Below are 18,604 nucleotides of genomic sequence, written 5' to 3'. Positions count from 1 at the left end.
TCTCAGGGGGTCCCGCAGCGTCGAGCGCGGGCTGGGCGTGGCCTCGGGCGGGCTGGGCGTGGCCTCGGGTGGGCTGGGCGGGCTTCGGGCGGCCTGGGCGGGGCCGCACGTGGCCACGCCCTCGACCCGCCCCTCAAGCGCCGGCCGGAAAGAACGCGGTCGCCGACGTCGTGACGTCGTGTCGCGTCAGCCGCTTCCCGGGCTTGCGCGGTCACGTGGGCCGCTTTTGGCGCGAAAACTGGTCGCGGCGGACGGAGCGGGAGAGGAGAGCGGCGCGGAGATGGCGGTGAGCGCGGCGCGGGGCGCGGGGCGCGGGGCGCGGGGCGCGGGCCCGACTCCGCGCTCCGGTCGGGCGGGCCTGCCGGGCCTGCGGCCCCCCACCCCGGCGGCTCCCGGGCACCTCGGCCCGGCCGGCGCCTTCGGGCCCCCCTCCCCCCGCTGGCCTTCGTCAGCAGTCGCGCCTCCGGCCCAAGTGCCGGGCCCCTTCGGGGGCGGCGGCGCTCGCGTCCCGCCGCCGCTGGGAGCTCCCCCCAGGGGTCCAGATGGGTGGGAAGCCGGGCCAGGGGCCGCAGCGGGCGGTCAGCCGGCCCAGGGGCCGCAGCAGGTGCCGAGGCGCAGGCCGGCGGGATCCGCGGTGCGGGGGGGACAGGCCGACGCCCCGAGTCGGGGGCGACGTGCCGGGGAGCGCAGTCGGCCCTCGCCCGCTCCAAGCCTGTCCCCTCTCGCAGGAATCCTCCGAGTCCTTCACGGTGGCGTCCAGCCCGGGCCCGCGGCGGCGCGCCAGCGAGCCCCTCACCTCCAGCCCCGGGCGGAGCAGCTCCCGGCGCACGGATGCCCTGACCTCCAGCCCTGGCCGGGACCTTCCTCCCTTTGAGGATGAGTCGGAGGGACTGCTGGGCACCGAGGGGCCCCTGGAGGAGGAGGAGGACGGAGAGGAGCTTATTGGAGATGGCATGGAGAGGTATGTAGTTCCAGGCCCCGCGCTCCACGGTTGACACAGGGAGTCCCTTCGGTGTCTGGCCTCCCTTGTTTGGGGTCCTGGAGAACCAGATACATCGGAGCCTCCTTGCCTTTGAATACATTTTGGTCCAGCTTCCAGGCGGAGACAGGTCTGTGGAGCCGCAGGGTACATGCTTGTAACTTGCTGTGTCTGCCTTACACCAGACCCTACCTAAGGCCCCCCGCCATGAGGTGTGCACCCAGGGGGGGTCTCTAATCTGGGGCCACGTCGGCGATCCCAACTGGGGAGGTCAAGAAGCAGGCAGCCAAGTTTCTCTGCAGCTTCAGACAAACTGGGGGTGGGGGTGGGTCTGATTAATGAAGGTTTGGATTCAGTTCAGCAAGCAGTTACTGTGCCTGATCTATACCAGACCCCGTGTTCACCCTTAGTAACAGATGTGCAATCATGTACTCACGGTCATGGAGGCTTAATGCTATGACCGCGGAGTAGAGCTCTGAATGACCCAGGCTGGGCCCCACTACTGTCTGCCCGTGTTCACAGCCAGGACCCGGTCTGTACATTTGCCCCAGAATTGTCTGAACCCCCAGAGCCGCACAGACATTCTGCCTTGGGGCCCTGTGGCTCTGACTCGGGGGTGCCAGCCTTTGTGTGTTCATGCCACCGCGCAGTCAGCGGGGCTGCGGGAGCGTCGCAGGGGGTCTTTCAGGGGCACTGAGGACCATTTGTGCTGTTGGCGCAGATGCCGAGTCCTGGCAGATGGGCCCGGAGCAGCTTCCTCCCGGGCTCTGCGGGGCTGTGCGGGCAGGACGCCCCTCCCTTACTGCACTGCCTCTGCCCACCGCTCTCTGCTGCCCTGCCCTTCCAGTGCCAGGGCTCTGATAGAGGTTAGAGGACCGGTTGGGTCCAGTTAGGTTTTGTGTTTTGTAGCTTTTTAAAACGCGGTGTTCTCGAGGTATGGTTTCTGTAATACACCGGCTACGTCTTACAAGAATACAGCTCAGTGCTGCTCAGTAGACTTCCTCAGCTGTGCGGGCGTCAGCACAGTCCGGCCTTTCTGTCACCCCGGGAGATCCCTTGTACCTGGTCCAGTTCACCCATCCCCTCTCCCCACTGCTGGGCAGCCCGCAGCCCGCCCCTGTTCCTTTGGTCTGCTGTCTGAGCACCTCTTACACGTAGGGTCTGTGGTGCGCGTGTCCCGTGTGTGACGGATGTTTGGTGTCCCGTGGTTTTCACGGTCCGTGTTGGATCACGCGTCAGTACGTCAGTCCTTTTCCTGGCTGAGAAATGCTCTGTTTTATGGACAGGCTGCATTTTGTTTACCTGTTCATAGGTTGGAAGACACTTGGGTTCTTTGAAAGTTTTTAGCAATTGTGAATAGTGCTGCGGTGAGATTTTTATGTGAATGTGTATTTAAATTCTCTTGAAATGGCATTCCAGGTCCTAGGAATGGCATGGTTGGGTGGTGTGATAATTCTAATGTTAATTTTTTGAGGAACTGCCAAACTATTTTCCAAAGCAGTTGCATCGTTTTCAGTTCAGTTCAGTTCCTCAGTCGTGTCCGACTCTTTGTGACCCCATGAATCGCAGCACGTCAGGCCTCCCTGGATCACCAACTCCCGGAGTTCACTCAGACTCACGTCCATCGAGTCTGTGATGCCATCCAGCCATCTCATCCTCGGCCGTCCCCTTCTCCTCCTTCCCTCAATCCCTCCCAGCATCAGAGTCTTTTCCAATGAGTCAACTCTTCGCATGAGGTGGCCAAAGTACTGAAGCTTCAGCTTTAGCAGCATTCATTCCAAAGAAATCCCAGGGTTGATCTCTTTCAGAATGGACTGTTTGGATCTCCTTGCAGTCCAAGGGACTCTCAAGAGTCTTCTCCAACACCACAGTTCAAAAGCATCAATGCTTTGGTGCTCAGCCTTCTTCACAGTCCAACTCTCACATCCATACATGACCACTGGAAAAACCTTAGCCTTGACTAGACGGACCTTAGTCGGCAAAGTAATGTCTCTGCTTTTGAATAAAGTCTGACACTGTTTCCACTGTTTCCCACCTATTTCCCATGAAGTGATGGGACCGGATGCCATGATCTTCGTTTTCTGAATGTTGAGCTTTAAGCCAACTTTTTCACTCTCCTCTTTCACTTTCATCAAGAGGATCTTTAGCTCCTCTTCACTTTCTGCCATAAGGGTGGTGTCATCTGCATATCTGAGGTTATATTTCTCCTGGCAGTCTTGATTGCAGCTTGTGCTTCTTCCAGCCCAGCGGTTCTCATGATGTACTCTGCATAGAAGTTAAATAAGCAGGGTGACCTTCCCACAAGTGCCGTCTGCTGGTCAGTTTTTGCACATTCTCGCCAACACCCGGCGTTTTCTGGGCTTTGTTAATAGCCGGCTTAATAGGCACGGTGTGGTATCTTACTGTGGTCTTGGTTTCCTTTTCTCTGATGATCAGTGACATTGAGGATCTGCTCATCAGTGTATCTTTGCGAAATGTGTCTTCGGGTCTTTGCCCGTCGTTTAATTGGTTAGCTTGATTTCTTATTACTGAGTTGTAAGAGCTTTAAAACTCTTATTCTGGATACGCTTTTATCAGGTATGTGATTTGTAATTACTTTCTCCTCAACCTGTGGCTTTTTAAGCTTTAAAAAATGGTTTTGTTTGAGATGCATAATTTTAAATTTTGCTGAGATCGAATTTATCAAATTTTTTTATGCAGACTAATTAGAATTTCAGTGATGGCCTCTCACGTAATGTGAACTCCTTAACAAGTCAGTTGTTGTTGCCATCCTTCAGTCGCTCAGCCGTGTCCGACTCTTCTCGACCCCATGGACTGAAGCACGTCTGGCCTCCCTGTTCTTCACCATCTCCTGGAGTTTGCTCAAACTCATGTCCATTGAGTCGGTGATGCCATCCAGCCATCTCATCCTCTGTTGTCCCCTTGTCCTCCTGCCTTCTATATTTCCCAGCATCAGGGTCTTTTCTAATGAGTCTGCTCTTTCCATCAGGTGACCAGAGTATTGGAATTTCAACATCAGTCCTTTCAGTGAATATTCAGTGTTGATTTCCTTTAGGATTGACTGGTTGGATCTCCTTGCAGTCCAAGGGACTCTCAAGAGTCTTCTCCAACACCACAGTTCAAAAGCATCAATTCTTTGGTGCTCAGCCTTCTTTATGGTCCAACTCTCACATCCGTTCAGGAGTAATGGAAAAACCGTAGCTTTGACTAGACGGACCTTTGTCAGCAAAGTAACGTTTCTGCTTTTCCATGTGCTAAGTGTGTCATGGCTTTCCTTCCAAGGAGCAAGCATCAGACAGACAGGTACCTTTTCCCGGAGGACACTTTGGATTCAGGAACTGCTGGCCCAGAAATGAAGCTGGCTCTGGGTTTTGTTTCTGGAATCAGGATTACGGGATTATGTGTTTTGAGACTGTCGCTTGACAGAGTTTATGGCACAAAAAAAGGAAAGTTAAGAAAGGCTATTCCCCCGTCACCACCTCCCGAGGGAACAAGAATCGAGAGGGCCGCAGAGGGCCAGCGTGGAGTTGGAGCCAGCTGGGCCCCTGCCGTTGGGTCGACTGTGGCACCCAGCCCTGTTGAGTGACCGTGGCAGGAATCCCCTGAGCCTTGAGCTGGGTTTCCTCCTCTTTCTGATGGAGGGTATGTATCTCTCCCAGAATGCCAGGGAGGGCAGCAGCGTTAGCTCTGAGGGTGGACATCGCTCCATTCAGTAACTGGTGGTGGTCAGGTGGAAGGTCTCTCCCTGCTGGGAGGGTGGAGCCGCAGGTGTGTTTGGGATAGGCTACTTGGGCTGGTGTGGGTGGGCCTCCCGGGTCCAGGGTTCTAGGTGGGGCAGCCAGAGGCCCTGCGAGAGGGGAGCGCTCCTGCCCGAGGGGAGCTGGGTAGGTGCTCTGGAGGCCCTTCCGGAGGGGGGGTTGGTGGGTCCTCTGACTCCTTTCCCTTTGGGTGCCCAGAGCTCCCCTTTTCGTGTGGAAGATGCACATGAAGTGAGCCTTCCTGTCTGCCGCACCGAGGGTGAGGTCAGGGGCATCAGGTCACTCGTGCGGTGTGCCCGCCTCCAGCCAGTCTCCAGACCACTTCTGCAGGACGTCTTCCCGGGGAACAGTGTCCTCAGCATCTCTGTCTTTGCAGGCTCCACCCCATTGTGTGTGTGTGTGTGTGTGTGTGTCTGTGTGTGTCTGTGTGTGTCTGTGTGTGTGTGTGTGTCTGTGTGTGTGTGTCTGTGTGTGTGTGTCTGTGTGTGTCTGTGTCTGTGTGTGTGTCTGTGTGTGTGTCTGTGTGTCTGTGTGTGGTCCCTGGGGACCCTCACGGGCCTCTGGAGCCTTGGGAGCCCAGATCCTGGTGCTCTTGTTGGCGGTTTGGGTGCTGACACCGCCTGTTCGGGCCCTGCAGGGACTACCGCGCCATCCCGGAGCTGGATGTCTATGAGGCTGAGGGGCTGGCCCTGGACGACGAGGACGTGGAGGAGCTGACGGCCAGTCAGAGGGAGGCGGCCGAGCGGGTCATGCGGCAGCGCGACCGGGAGGCGGGCCGCGGCCTGGGCCGCATGCGTCGCGGGCTCCTGTACGGTGGGTTTTCGGGGAGCCTGGGGCGGGGTGGGGGAAGCAGGGGGGCACGGAGCCGGCCCTGAGCGCCTCCCGGCTCGCAGACAGCGACGACGAGGAGGAGGAGCGCCCCAGCCGGAAGCGGCGGCAGGTGGAGCGGGCCACGGAGGACGGCGAGGAGGAGGACATGATCGAGAGCGTGGAGAACCTGGAGGACCTCAAGGGCCACTCCGTGCGCGAGTGGGTGAGCATGGCCGGCCCGCGCCTGGAGATCCACCACCGCTTCAAGAACTTCCTGCGCACCCACGTGGACGGCCGCGGGCACAACGTGTTCAAAGAGCGCATCAGTGACATGTGCAAAGGTGCGCCCGCGCTGGGGCGGCGCGCTGGGGGCCCGGGGCGCTGGGGGCCTGTGGCGCTGGGGCGGCGCGCTGGGGGCCCGGGGCGCTGGGGCGGCGCGCTGGGGGCCCGGGGCGCTGGGGGCCCGGGGCGCTGGGGGCCCGGGGCGCTGGGGGCCCGGGGCGCTGGGGGCCCGGGGCGCTGGGGCGGCGCGCTGGGGGCCCGGGGCGCTGGGGCGGCGCGCTGGGGGCCTGCGGCGCTGGGGGCCCGGGGCGCTGGGGGCCTGGGGCGGAGCCAGGGCTCTGCCTGCCGGGCGGGCCCCGCCTGCTCAGCCCGCCCCGCCCCGCCCCCCAGAGAACCGCGAGAGCCTGGTGGTGAACTACGAGGACCTGGCGGCCCGGGAGCACGTGCTGGCCTACTTCCTGCCCGAGGCGCCCGCCGAGCTGCTGCAGATTTTCGACGAGGCGGCCCTGGAGGTGGTGCTGGCCATGTACCCCAAGTACGACCGCATCGCCAGCCGCATCCACGTGCGCATCTCCCACCTGCCGCTGGTGGAGGAGCTGCGCTCGCTCCGGTGAGTGCCCCCTCCCCCCAAGGCTGGGTCTGCAAGGCGGGCCCTCTGACGCCCCGCCCCGCCCGCGCCCTGAGCCCCGCCCCGACGCCCTGACGCCCCGCCCCCGCAGGCAGCTGCACCTGAACCAGCTGATCCGCACCAGCGGCGTGGTGACCAGCTGCACGGGCGTCCTGCCCCAGCTCAGCATGGTCAAGTACAACTGCAACAAGTGCGGCTTCGTGCTGGGGCCCTTCTGCCAGTCCCAGAACCAGGAGGTGAAGCCGGGCTCCTGCCCCGAGTGCCAGTCAGCCGGCCCCTTTGAGGTCAACATGGAGGAGGTGAGTGCCAGCCAGACCTCGAGGTGGTCCAGATGCTTCCGTCTGAAACATCAGCGTTTACTGCTCTCTAGCAAATGGGAAGATCTGGAGAACTGCCCCTGCTCCCCCAGAGCCCTGCCCACAGCAAGTGGCGGGCTTGTCCTGACTCCCTGGGACCTGTCTGGCCTCTCGCAAGGTCACGATTGCCCTGTAGGGAGACTCTGCTGTGCCGTCTGCGGGAGGCCCTACTTGAAGGCTCTGGGCCTTAAGCGCCTAGACATGTAATTAATGCTCGGTTTTGTCCATGTTGGGGGGCCATCACGACCCCTGTGTGGGGTGCACATCTCTCCACCGTCTGTTGCCGTGAGTGTCAGGCTGACCCCTCACTGCTCCACAAATCTGAGAAGCGCCCAGGTTGGAGCTGCCTTGCCAAGGAGTGCCTGGCAGCCCACTGCCAGAGTCTGACCTGTTCAAAGTCAGGTGCACCTTGACTTGGGGAGGGTGGCTGCTGGGCGGGGCTCCAGGTGAGCCCCTGCCTTTGCCCAGAGGCCCCCACCCCCGCCCCCGTCTCGCTGGTCCCCTCCACTTAGGGTTACCCTGCCATACACATTGCTCTGGACGCCTCCTGCCTAGGAGCAGAGGCATGGGCTCTGCGTGCGGGGACAGGAACTCGTGGGGAGTGGTCCTCACAGTGGAGATCCCGGAGGGCGTGCTCGGTGCCCAGGGCGGGCCTGCGTTAGTGGGTCTTCAGCGCCGCGTGGGGGCAGGTGCTGTCCTGGGTCCTCTCTGGCCGATAAAGTAACAGCAGGCTGTCCGGCTAGGAGGTGGCCCAGAGGGTTGGAACTCAGGCCTTTTGACCCGGACCGCGAGCATGTAGCCACCGTCACGGAGCTCTTCTGGATGGTAGGGAAACGGGGCTGTTAGACTGCACGCACCGCGCTGCCCCGTGATTTGAGAGCAGGCCCACCTCCGGTGTAACTCGCTTCCTGGGTGCTGGTTTGATGCTTTTCGCGTGACCTGACTTCCCGTGTGGCCTCACCTGCAGTGTTCACGCCCCACCCCACGGGGTGGCACAGGGAGCCTCGTCCGCCGGCGTCACTCAGCTCAGGCCGCAGAGCAGCCCAGCTCCCACAGCCACACGCACGGGATGAGCTGCAGGGCCCGGAGCGGGCTATGCGTCTGTGGAGGGAGGCGGCCGGAGCAGAGGTGGGGTGGGGTGCCAGTGCCCGTGGCTCCCTGCCCTCTCGGCCTGTGTCTCCTCGTCACCAGTGAGGATAATAAGCTGCACTCCCTGCCCGGGGCCGCGGTCCAGTCAGGTGACGAGCCGGTGCTCAGACCCCGGCATCCGCCCCCGGGCAGGACGGCCCCTGAGTCCGTGTCTGTCCTCTGCAGACCATCTACCAGAACTACCAGCGCATCCGAATCCAAGAGAGTCCCGGCAAAGTGGCAGCGGGCCGGCTGCCCCGCTCCAAGGACGCCATCCTCCTCGCGGACCTGGTAGACAGCTGCAAGCCGGGGGACGAGATTGTGAGTGCCCAGGGCCGAGGGGGCTGGTGTGGGCACTGTGGCTGGGCAGTGGTCAGCTCTCTGTTGCTGGGCCGAGCTTCTGTTGGGGTTCAGCGGCCGGGTGCCACACTTCTGCTGAGTTCAGCTCTCTCGGACCAGGGGCCCTGGGGAGAGGCAAGGTGGGGCCCGCACCAGGTCGGGCCCCCTGACCTCTCGGCCTCCCCCAGGAGCTGACCGGCATCTACCACAACAACTATGATGGGGCTCTCAACACCACCAACGGCTTCCCGGTCTTTGCCACTGTCATCCTTGCCAACCACGTGGCCAAGAAGGACAACAAGGTGGCCGTGGGCGAGCTGACCGACGAGGACGTGAAGATGATCACCAGCCTCTCCAAGGACCAGCAGATCGGGGAGAAGGCAGGTGGAAGGTGGTGGTGGGGGGGCCGCTGCCACAGAGCCTGGGTGCCTAGGGTCGCACCCCGGCCACCGCAAGCCTCCGTCTTGGTTCCGGGCCTTGGAAGCTGGGCCCTCGTTTTGATTCCCGTGTCCACTGAGTCCGCGTGCCTCGACGCGGGCTGTGCTCTCAGGGAAGAGCAACAGGAGGCCTCTCGGAGCCCGTGTTGCGTCCGGAGGACGGGGGAGTGCTCGGGCTGGACCGGAAACGTGGAAGCAGGAGGAACTTGGCGGGGGGTCATCCCCGGTGTCACCCGCCTCCCTGCGATCTGCCTCCTGGAAAAGCGCTCCCCAGTGCGGGCTGTCGTTTGCCCTTGAACGGCAGGCGTGTTTGCGGAGCCTGGAGAAACGGGGTTTACTGTCTAGAGATGAAGATATAAGTGGTTTCCGAGCAGTGCAGGGCTGAGGAGTGCCCACCGAGGGTCCGCGTGTGAGCACGCTTGCGACAGTCTTGGTCGCAGGGCGCACAGTTCCTGTCCTTGAGACCTGCCGGGTCTGCGCTTGGCCCCTCAGGTCCCCCTCCCCTCCCCTCGCCTCCCACGTGCTGTCCACCTGTTGCCGCACTGCCCGCTGTCTCCCGGACTGCTCTCTGCCCGCAGCACAGGGCCCTGCACCCCACTGGCGCTGTTATCCATCCGCCGAGATTGGGGCCCCCCGGGGAATAGGACTCACGGGTCTGCCAGCGCTCTGGGTTGGGGAGACGCTCTGGGGCTGCGCCCAGGCCTCCAGCAGGGAGTTGGACCTGGTCGTTGCTGTCACGGGGCTCCTCCTTTCCTGGGTCCCAGTAACACCTCGGCCCCTCTCGCCTCCCTGAAGAAAACCGGTGCTGGCGTGACAGATGTGTTCAGACTCCCGATGAGCGTTTGGGCGGGTTTCCAAGGGCGGGGACTCCGTGTCCCGGGCACGTGTCAGCTTGCCTGCGCGTGCACCTGTTTGCGGGCAGTGGGGGGTCCACATGGGGGTCTGCGGCCCTCCCAGCCCCCTGCCCTGCCTGTGCCGTGGCCTCCCGCCCCCACCTGCTCTGCTGTTCTGCAGAGCGAGGCAGCTGGATTCTGAACAGGGTGGCGCCGAGGATGCCCGTCGCCGCCGAGCCCGGGAAGCTGCTCCCTTCTGCGTCCGCCTGTCCGGGCTGGCCTCTGACATATCCGGGAAGAGTCTGGGGGGGGCCTTGGTCCTGCCTGCTCCTTGCCCGTGATGCTCAGATCAAGGCCTCGGGTGGACGAGGCGACCCCCCAACACCCGCCCGTCTGAGCCCTGTGGGGGGTTGGCCAGCAGTGGCCTCGTGTCGAGTCTGCCGTTAGGGTGGGCATTCTTGCCAGCCACGGGGAACGCCTCTGCGACTCTAGAGGCGCGTTGAAAGGATTACAGGCAGGTCCAGAAGCAGTTAGGTGCTTTGACCCGCTCGGGCCAGAGTCTGCAGACCCGGCGACGGTGGGGTCAGCACACCCCGTGTGCCGGCGGGTTTTGGCGCGTGGTTTTCTCTGTCTTTAATGCTTGCATGAGTGATTCCTTAGAATTAGGTTTCACCTAGAAACGTGGGCACCCAGGTTTGGACGGCCCGAGCCAGGCGCTCCGTGCTGCTGGCGTGCTCCGTGGCCGCTGCCCTGGGCTGGTTCTACCCCGTCTCGCCGCTTGCTGCCGTGGTTGGTTCCTCCCACCCGAGTCCCACCGCCCACCCGGCCCCCCGTCTGGCCGTGTTGGGTTTTGTGAGCTCAGCCTCTGATGGGCGAGGCTTCTGAGAGATGGGGCTCCTGCCTGATGCGGAGACCCTGGAGATGGACGGGGGTGCAGAGCCAGGAGCTGGACTCGGGCTTGAGTTCCGGCGTTGTGCTTCATGTGGCGGGGTGAGCAGCCCGACTGTGGGGCTGGGGCGGGGTCGTGCCCAGCCCTGGAGCCGTCTGAAAGGTGAGTCCATGGGCACATGGGGTGGCTGCAGCCGCCACCTCTCTGTCCAGCAGGAGGACCGTGCTTGTGGGGCGGGAGGATGAGCTCAGACGGTAGGGGCGCCTCCACGCGGTGGGTGGCAGGCAGGGCCGGCAGGGTTTGGCGGGAGCAGAGGAGTCTGGGGTTGTCCTGCCCTGTGCTCAGCAGCGGGCGGCTCATTCCTCCCGTGACACGGAGGTCAAGAGGGTAAGCGGACTAACCCCGGGGAAGCGGGTGTCTCCCCCTCAGGTCTGGGCTTGATGTTGCCTGTCTCACCGGGCGCTGAAAGCACTGTCACTTCTGGCCCTTGGGCCGCAGCGAGGCCCCGGGGAGCCTGCAGGCACGGCCGGGGGAGGCAGGCTGCTGCCCTCGGCCCCGCGGGGGGCGTCGCCTCATCCTGCCGCGTGCCTGGTGCCCACACAGCGCCGGCCGCGGTCTGGGCGGAGGGTCCTGGCTGGCAGTCCTGACCCCCAGGGCGTGTGGGCGGATGAGCAGCCCAGGGTGACTGTCTCCCGACAGAGACGGGGCCTTCCTGGGAGGCTCACTTGAGTGCTTGGGAGCGAGCCATTTGCAGAGGGTGGGCTGTGTTCTGTTACTCGTGACGTCGGGGATTGCATGAGGTGCCCACATCACGGGGCGGGGCGGGGGTCTCGCTGGGGTGGCCGGCTTCCAGCCCTGCTCCCAGGGGCCACTCTCTGCTTCCTCTGTGGGGCTCCCCTGTGTGGGAGTGTCTGTGGGGACTCGGCTCAGGTTTTGAGTCCGGTGTGGTGGTGTGAGGACCCCCCGGGGCCTTTGCTGGCATGTCTGCTCCTTGAGGTCGGGGCTGGTCTGCTCCGTGGGGTGCCTCCTGGTGCCACTGGTTCAGACCTGGGGTGGCACCGGCACCTAGGTCAGTGAGTCTGCGAGAGGCTGTCTTCCCTGAGCCCGGGCCTGCCGCCGCCTCACACTGAAATCGTGTAGCTGGCTCCCTGGTGGTCTTCCTCCTCCGAAGAGCTTCCTGCAGTCGGCGTCCAGGCGCGGTCGGTCCGCGTGTGGGGACGGTCGGCCGTCTCCTGCCCTGAGGTGTCCCCTCCAGCCCGTCTTTCGCTGCAGTTCTCCTGTGGGAGGCCCAGGTCGTTTGTCCTCCGAGCCTTCTGCAGCCCGAACGCTGCCACCCTCGTCCTGCACGAGCACCTTCCTGTCGCCTGCTTCCGTAAATCGTTCGGAGGCTTGGTCAGACGGGGCGGGTTTTTCTTGGGTGGGGGGCTGAGGTGGACCCCCAGGGGCAGGCGGTGCCCACTTGTCTCTGCCGTGTGCAGCCCAGACGCGCTTTCGCTGTGTGGGTCCTTCACAGGGGCTGTGGGAGGCCCGGCCTCTGGCTCGGCTCTGCCCCTTCCCTGCTGGACATCCTGGGCCCAGAGAAGCTTTTCTTCGTCAACTACCTAACTGCCCGGGGGGCTCCTGGAGGAAAAGCAAGATGGTGCTCATATTCCTTGATTCACCAGTTTTCAGGGTATAAAGAGTCTTTCCCTCGACCCGAGCTTCAGGGTCAGCGCAGACGTGGGCCCGACGTCGCTGGGGTTTGGCTCCTCGGTCAGCGCCCCTTGGCGCCCTGTGTCCGTGCCTTGCCGGTGACCTTGTAAACGTCAGCTCTCGGCCGGCGCCCATGGGCAGATCTGGGTGCATCCTTGCTGTCCTGCGTGTTTCTGCACACTTCCTGCCCCGGACTTTGCGTCAGCGCTGCCCCCAGCGCACCCGCCGGAAGTGTGGTTCTCCTCTCAGTGGGGGTGGCCCCAGGGAGAGAGACAGGCCCCCAGGGCACTGCCCTGGACGCTGTCCCCGCTGCACACAGGCCTGCCGCTGCTCGGGCCGGGTCTTGCAGTAGGTTTTAGGGGCGAGGAAAGAACTAGCAGAAGGGCCCGTGCTGTGAAAACAGGCGTTGCCTCCGGACGGACCACGTGCAGCCAGGCGGGAGGCAGTCGGCGGGGCTGGGCCCGTTCCCAGGAGGGTGTGCAGGTCACCCGCGCACGGGACAGACCGCCCTCCCATGCCCTGGTCCAGGGGTCAGATCCCAGCGTCCCCCTTCAGGGCACTCGAGGGCCCCCTTCCCGAGGTGGATGCTGGTCCAGCCACCTGGTCTGAGCTGCATTGGCTTTGTGGACGCGGTGGGTCTGCAGGGCCCCTCACAGGGTGGGGCGGGAGGCCGAGGACGGAGGCGGTCATGTCTATCAGAAGATGTCTCTGACATCTCTCGTATCTTCAGGCTCGCATGGATTTTGAGAGAGCCTTTCTCCCTATTAAACACACACACACACTCCTCCCAGGGAAGCCCTCCAGTTCTGTGACTCGGAAGGAGGCCCCGAGTCGGCGGATGGGGACACCCGTGCGGGGCCTGAGCACACGGCTGACCGTTCCCTTCTCCCCTCACCCCCAGATCTTTGCCAGCATTGCTCCTTCCATCTACGGGCACGAGGACATCAAGCGAGGCCTGGCGCTGGCCCTGTTCGGAGGGGAGCCCAAGAACCCCGGTGAGCAGGGGCGGGCCATCCCGTGGGGAGATGTGAGCGTGTGTCTGTCCCCTCCCCTTCTCAACCCTCGAGGCCCCGTGGGCCGCCTGCTCGGCTTGGGCCCTCCTGTAGGTCACGGGTCAGGGGTGAGGGGGTGCGGGGGCAGACCCGTGCGGTCATTCGTGTGGACCGCAGCAGAGCGTCTCCATCTCCAAGGCCGGCATCGTCACCTCCCTGCAGGCCCGCTGCGCGTGGGCTGGCACGTACAGCTGCACGGCACCTGGAGCGTGTTGCTCCTCGCGCACTGCTGCCTGCCTGTGAGGGGCGCACTGCTGCCTGCCTGTGAGGGGCTGTCCGGCCTCGCCCCCGTGGGCGCACCCAGCATGCGCTCCTCCTCCCAAGTGACCGTGTCCTGGTCCGCACGGGCTGCGTCCAGCTGTCCTGGCGGGAGAGCTCGCGCACGGCCTCCAAGGTTCACGTCACGAAGAGCATCTTGGCGTCCACCCCCCATCCCGGGCCCCACTCCTCTGGGTTCTGTGCTCACAGGGGAAAGGTGTCCTGGGCATCCCACCTCTCTCCCGGAAGAAGCTTGTGTCGGTGGTGCTGGGCTGGGGGGTCATCCTGAGCCCGTCACCCCTCTGCAGGCGGCAAGCACAAGGTGCGCGGCGACATCAACGTGCTGCTGTGTGGGGACCCCGGCACAGCTAAGTCGCAGTTCCTCAAGTACGTGGAGAAGGTGTCCAGCCGGGCCATCTTCACCACCGGCCAGGGTGCCTCGGCCGTGGGCCTCACCGCATATGTTCAGCGCCACCCGGTCAGCCGGGAGTGGACCCTGGAGGCTGGCGCCCTGGTGCTGGCTGACCGAGGAGTGTGCCTCATTGATGAATTTGACAAGGTGGGGCCCTGGGCCGCGGAGGTGTGTGCGGGCCTCGGTGGGGAGCCCGGGGCTTCATCTGAGTGAGCAGGCGCGTCAAGAGCCCCGTTGGCCCCCCGCGCAGATGAACGACCAGGACAGGACCAGCATCCACGAGGCCATGGAGCAGCAGAGCATCTCCATCTCCAAGGCCGGCATCGTCACCTCCCTGCAGGCCCGCTGCACCGTCATCGCCGCCGCCAACCCCATAGGTAGGAGTGCGGCGCCGGGGGGCCTGGACCCAGGGCCCCGCCCCCCGTCCGAGGGAGGGACCCAGCCTCGGAAGGCGCGCCTCTCTCCCGCGCTGCGTGTGGGGGCAGGGGTGGAAGGCCGGAGACGCCCCAACTCTCGCGGAGCCACGCGCTCGGGGGCCGGGAGGAGCACCTGGTGCGTCCCGTCGGGCAGGGCTGGCGCTGGTCTCAGCCTGCACGTGGCTGGAGGGCCGTGGACCCGTGTGGACGCCTGGGGCGGGCGCTCTGTCCGTCTCCTCCCCTCCCACCACTGCGGCCACGCGGGTCAAGAAGAGTCCTCTGGGAGCAGGAGCCCTGAGACCAACCGCCTCTGTGTCCCAGGCGGCCGCTACGACCCCTCACTCACCTTCTCGGAGAACGTGGACCTCACCGAGCCCATCATCTCCCGCTTTGACGTCCTGTGTGTGGTCAGGGACACGGTGGACCCCGTGCAGGTACGCAGCCCGGGGCCTGGGGCTGTGCGCCAAGCTCGGGGGCCTCACGTGGGTCCCGGGGCGGCAGGCTCGGAAGGGCCGCTCGACGGTCGTGGACTCCACGCTTGTTCTGAGTCCAGAGGTCCTTGATTTCTGTCCTTGGCCGCCCCCTCCCCCGGTGTGGCCACGCTCCGCCACTGCCTCCCGAGTCCACTCGCTTCTCGATGCTCCAGCCCCACCCCAGCCCCTCCTCTGGCGCGCGCCCTGCGGCCTTGGTGCTGGTCCCCCGGCCTCCACCCTCACAGCCACCCAGCTCCCCTGTCGGAAGCAGCTGTCTGTGCGGACACGGGCGGGCCTGCCTCTGCTTGGCCTCCCCTCCCTCCTCACGAGCAGGGAGCCCGCCGTGCCGCGAGGTCTCCCCCCGCTCCTCTCTCGCACTGCCTTGTGACCTCTCGCTTGGGCTTCACGCTCGTTCCAGGTGTCGTGACCGGGGCTCTGCTGACCCCAGTGGGGGTCCAGTCCTCGGGCCTCCAGCCCACCCTTCTGTCTCTCTTCACCCTGTAGCTAAGCCCACCCCCCCCCTCAGTCTCCCCTGCCATTCTGGGGGTGCGCCCCACTCACTGTCCACCTTCCCCCCGCCCTGGAGTTTTGGGTCCACAGTGAGCAGAGGACGCATTGTTGGAGGGTGTTGTAGGGGGTTTATGGTCTCTGCACTGGGCTCACCCTGCTCCTCTGCCATCTCAGGATGAGATGCTGGCCCGTTTCGTGGTCGGCAGCCACGTCAGACACCACCCCAGCAACAAGGAGGACGGGGGCCCGGGGGGCGCCCCGGAGCCTGCTATGCCCAACACCTACGGCGTGGAGCCCCTGCCCCAGGAGGTGCTGAGGAAGTACATCACCTACGCCAAGGAGAAGGTCCACCCGAAGCTCAACCAGATGGACCAGGACAAGGTGGCCAAGATGTACAGTGACCTGAGGAAGGAGTCCATGGTGAGGGCCCTGCCCCCGAGCCCCGTCCGTGGTTAGTGGGCCCAGGGCGGGGCAGGGAGGCCCGAAAGGCGCGGCGCTCACGCGGCCTCCCAGTCGTTCACCAGGCAGTGCGGTCGCTCAGGCCTGTCTGACTCTCTGCGGCCCTGTGCACTGCAGCACGCCAGGGCTCCCTGTCCATCACCAACTCCCGGAGCTTACCCAAACATGTCCTTCAAGTCGGTGAAGCCGTCCAGCCGTCTCATCCTCTGTCGTCCCCTTCTCCTGCCTTTGCTCTTTCCCAGCATCAGGGTCTCTTCCATGAGTCCGTTTGCGTATAGACGGAACTTACACGCATATGCGTGCGCCTCTGTGGGGCTGGTTCTGGTTCACTCCGTGGAGGGAGAATTTAAGGGCAGGTTGCTCCCTCACCCGCCCAGTCCCACAGCCATCTTCCTCGCCTCCCCCTGACCGTTGTCACTGGCGCGGGCCTTTGCAGAGGGATAGGGCAGGCTTCACAGGAGCAGTCTGTCCCCCCATGCTCACGGCACCGTGGGGCCCCTGGTGTCGGTCAGAGACAAGCACAGCCGCCCCCAGGCGTGTGCACTGTAGATGCCAGGAGCTGGCGGGCGTAGCGGGCGTGAGCCTTCGCGCTTCGTGTGAGTGGAAGTGCCGGCGCAGCTGGCTCAGGCGGCCTCCCTGCTGCGGAGTGGTCAGCCGGGCCCTTGGCAGTGCCCGCCCTGTGGCTCCTCCTGGCCTGGCTGCCCCACAGCGCCCTGACGCGGTCCCCCCTCCAGGCCACGGGCAGCATCCCCATCACCGTGCGGCACATCGAGTCCGTGATCCGCATGGCCGAGGCCCATGCGCGCATGCACCTGCGGGACTACGTCATGGAGGACGACGTGAACATGGCCATCCGCGTGATGCTCGAGAGCTTCGTGGACACGCAGAAGTTCAGCGTCATGCGTGGCATGCGGAAGGTGGGCCCGGCCATCTGTGGGTGGGGCATGGCGCTCAGGAGGCAGGGGCGCCTGGCTGTGGGTGCAGGGCTTGAGCTGCGCGGGTGGAGCACGGGAGGTGGGGCTGGTGCCTTGTGGGCGGAGCATAGGAGGCGGGACCTCACTGCCCCGACCCCAAAGCTTGAGTTGTGTGGGTGGAGCATGGGGCGGGGCCTTAGCTGGGGGTGTGGCATGCAGGAGGCGGGGTCTGAGCTGCGTGGGCGTGGTATAGAACAGGGAGGCGGGGCCTCAGCTGGGGGCGTGGCATGGAGTGCAGGAGGCAGGGCCTGAGCTACATGGGCGGGGCATAAAGCTGGGGGCGGGGCTTTAGTTGTGTGGGTGGAGCACGGGGCGGGGCCCCAGCTAGGGGCATGGCATGCAGGAGGCGGGGCCTGAGCTACATGGGCGGGGTATAGAGCAGGGAGGTGGGGCCTGAGCCCTGGCTGGAGGCACACGTGCTGTTCTCTCAGACGTTTGCCCGCTACCTGTCGTTCCGCCGGGACAACAATGAGCTGCTGCTGTTCATCCTGAAGCAGCTGGTGGCCGAGCAGGTGACCTATCAGCGTAACCGCTTCGGGGCTCAGCAGGACACGATCGAAGTTCCCGAGAAGGACTTGGCGGACAAGGTACGGGCGTGGTGGGGCGGGGTGGTCAGAACGCGCGCGTCTCCCTCGTCCTGCCAAGGAGCCCGGCTGGGCCAGCTCGCAGCTTGTCTTGAGTTCAGGGGCGTCGGCAGGCTACGGTTCTAACCTCCGTGCCCAGTGGCAGATTGCCCGGCGGCCGCAGGCCTGTTCGCTCCTCCTGGTGATGGGGACGGAGCCCGCGGTCCGCAGGGCTCACCCGACGTCCCCTCTCCCAGGCCCGGCAGATCAACATCCACAGCCTGTCCGCCTTCTACGACAGCGAGCTCTTCCGGGTGCACAAGTTCACCCACGACCGGAAGCGCAAGGTCATCCTGCAGCAGTTCTAGCGTCCAGGCTTCACTCTGCCCCGGGGCCCAAAGCCAAATGGCGCGGACTCCCCCGCCGGCGTCCGCCTGGGTGTCTGTTTCTTCTGCTCTGCCATCTGGGGACTCATCTTGCAGGGCTGCGTTTTCAGCACCCACCTCCCACCAGCTGCACCCCCTGCAGGAGTTTTGCCTCACCTCCTTCGAGGTGCTTGTACTCAGGACCCGGAGTGGAGGAGGCCGCTGTGCTGGGGGACCGAAGCCGTAAGGGTTTCACCAGGGTTGTTGGCCTCTTGGCCTGAGTTCCGGACTTGCAGTCCGGGAACTGAACTGTGTCCCACCGGCTTGTCTCGGCTCCGGTGAGTAGAGACAGCCTGTGGGTCAGCACAGCCTGGCGCCCTCTGACAGCCCCACAGCCTTAGCTCGTGGCGATAGGGCGGGATGGGGTCGGGGGGGAGGTCCTTGGAGCCGGGCCGGCCCTGCCGGTTGCTGGGACGCTCTGCTCTGCCTGGCTGCCTTCCCACGCTGTCTTTTGTACATTCAGTTCTTTCTATGGTTTTAGTTTTTAATAAAGTCGAGTAAACCTGAACATTGGCGTCTGTCCAGTTTTCATGGGAGAACCCAGGCTTTCTTGCCCTTCCTCTGAGGTTCTCTGCTTCTGTTTCTGCCTCTGGCTTTCTGGGGGTGTGGATCAGGCTGAGGGGGGCGTTGCTTTGTGGGTGTGGGTCTCTCTGGGGAGTTTGGTTAGCACTTGCTGTCTGTATGGGACCAAGGGACCTTGGGACAGGCTTGTACACCCGGAGGGGCCGGTGGTGCTCGCCCCGGCACCCCTGTGCTTGGACAGCTGCCCTGGGCGGTGCGCTCCTGCAGGCCTTCCGATGCCTGCCTGGGACGGAGCACAAGCGTCTCCTTGGGCTGGACCTTCCCCGTGTCCAGATGTCCCTTCTGGAACCTTCCACGACGAGGACTTGGATGCGAGCCCTGCGGACATCTGATGCCTGATGCACCTCCC

General features: G+C 64.1%; 1 protein-coding gene across 2 annotated transcripts; it reads left to right on the top strand.

Annotated features, from left to right (window-relative positions):
• The first annotated feature begins 222 nt into the window (after window positions 1-222).
• On the top strand, window positions 223-18,181 carry MCM2 (minichromosome maintenance complex component 2). Of its 2 annotated transcripts, none has more exons than XM_042236707.1 (16): window positions 223-286; window positions 729-961; window positions 5,375-5,550; window positions 5,631-5,888; window positions 6,220-6,439; window positions 6,549-6,756; window positions 8,128-8,262; window positions 8,469-8,660; window positions 13,033-13,126; window positions 13,750-14,000; window positions 14,104-14,230; window positions 14,591-14,703; window positions 15,427-15,672; window positions 16,446-16,628; window positions 17,183-17,272; window positions 17,506-18,181. In XM_042236707.1, exons 1-16 carry the CDS (start codon window positions 281-283, stop codon window positions 17,614-17,616), a joined length of 2,643 nt encoding a protein of 880 aa, XP_042092641.1. In that variant the 5' UTR covers window positions 223-280; the 3' UTR covers window positions 17,617-18,181. The 2 variants fall into 2 exon arrangements, with proteins under 2 accessions (XP_042092641.1, XP_027813672.1); XM_027957871.2 differs by having other exon boundaries at window positions 17,117-17,272.
• Window positions 18,182-18,604: the final 423 nt, after the last annotated feature.

This window comes from Ovis aries, chromosome 19 (assembly GCF_016772045.2).
Source record: "Ovis aries strain OAR_USU_Benz2616 breed Rambouillet chromosome 19, ARS-UI_Ramb_v3.0, whole genome shotgun sequence".
NCBI lineage: Eukaryota > Metazoa > Chordata > Mammalia > Artiodactyla > Bovidae > Ovis > Ovis aries.
Note: the sequence above shows the minus strand (reverse complement) of the source record. Positions and strands in the feature narration are given on the sequence as shown.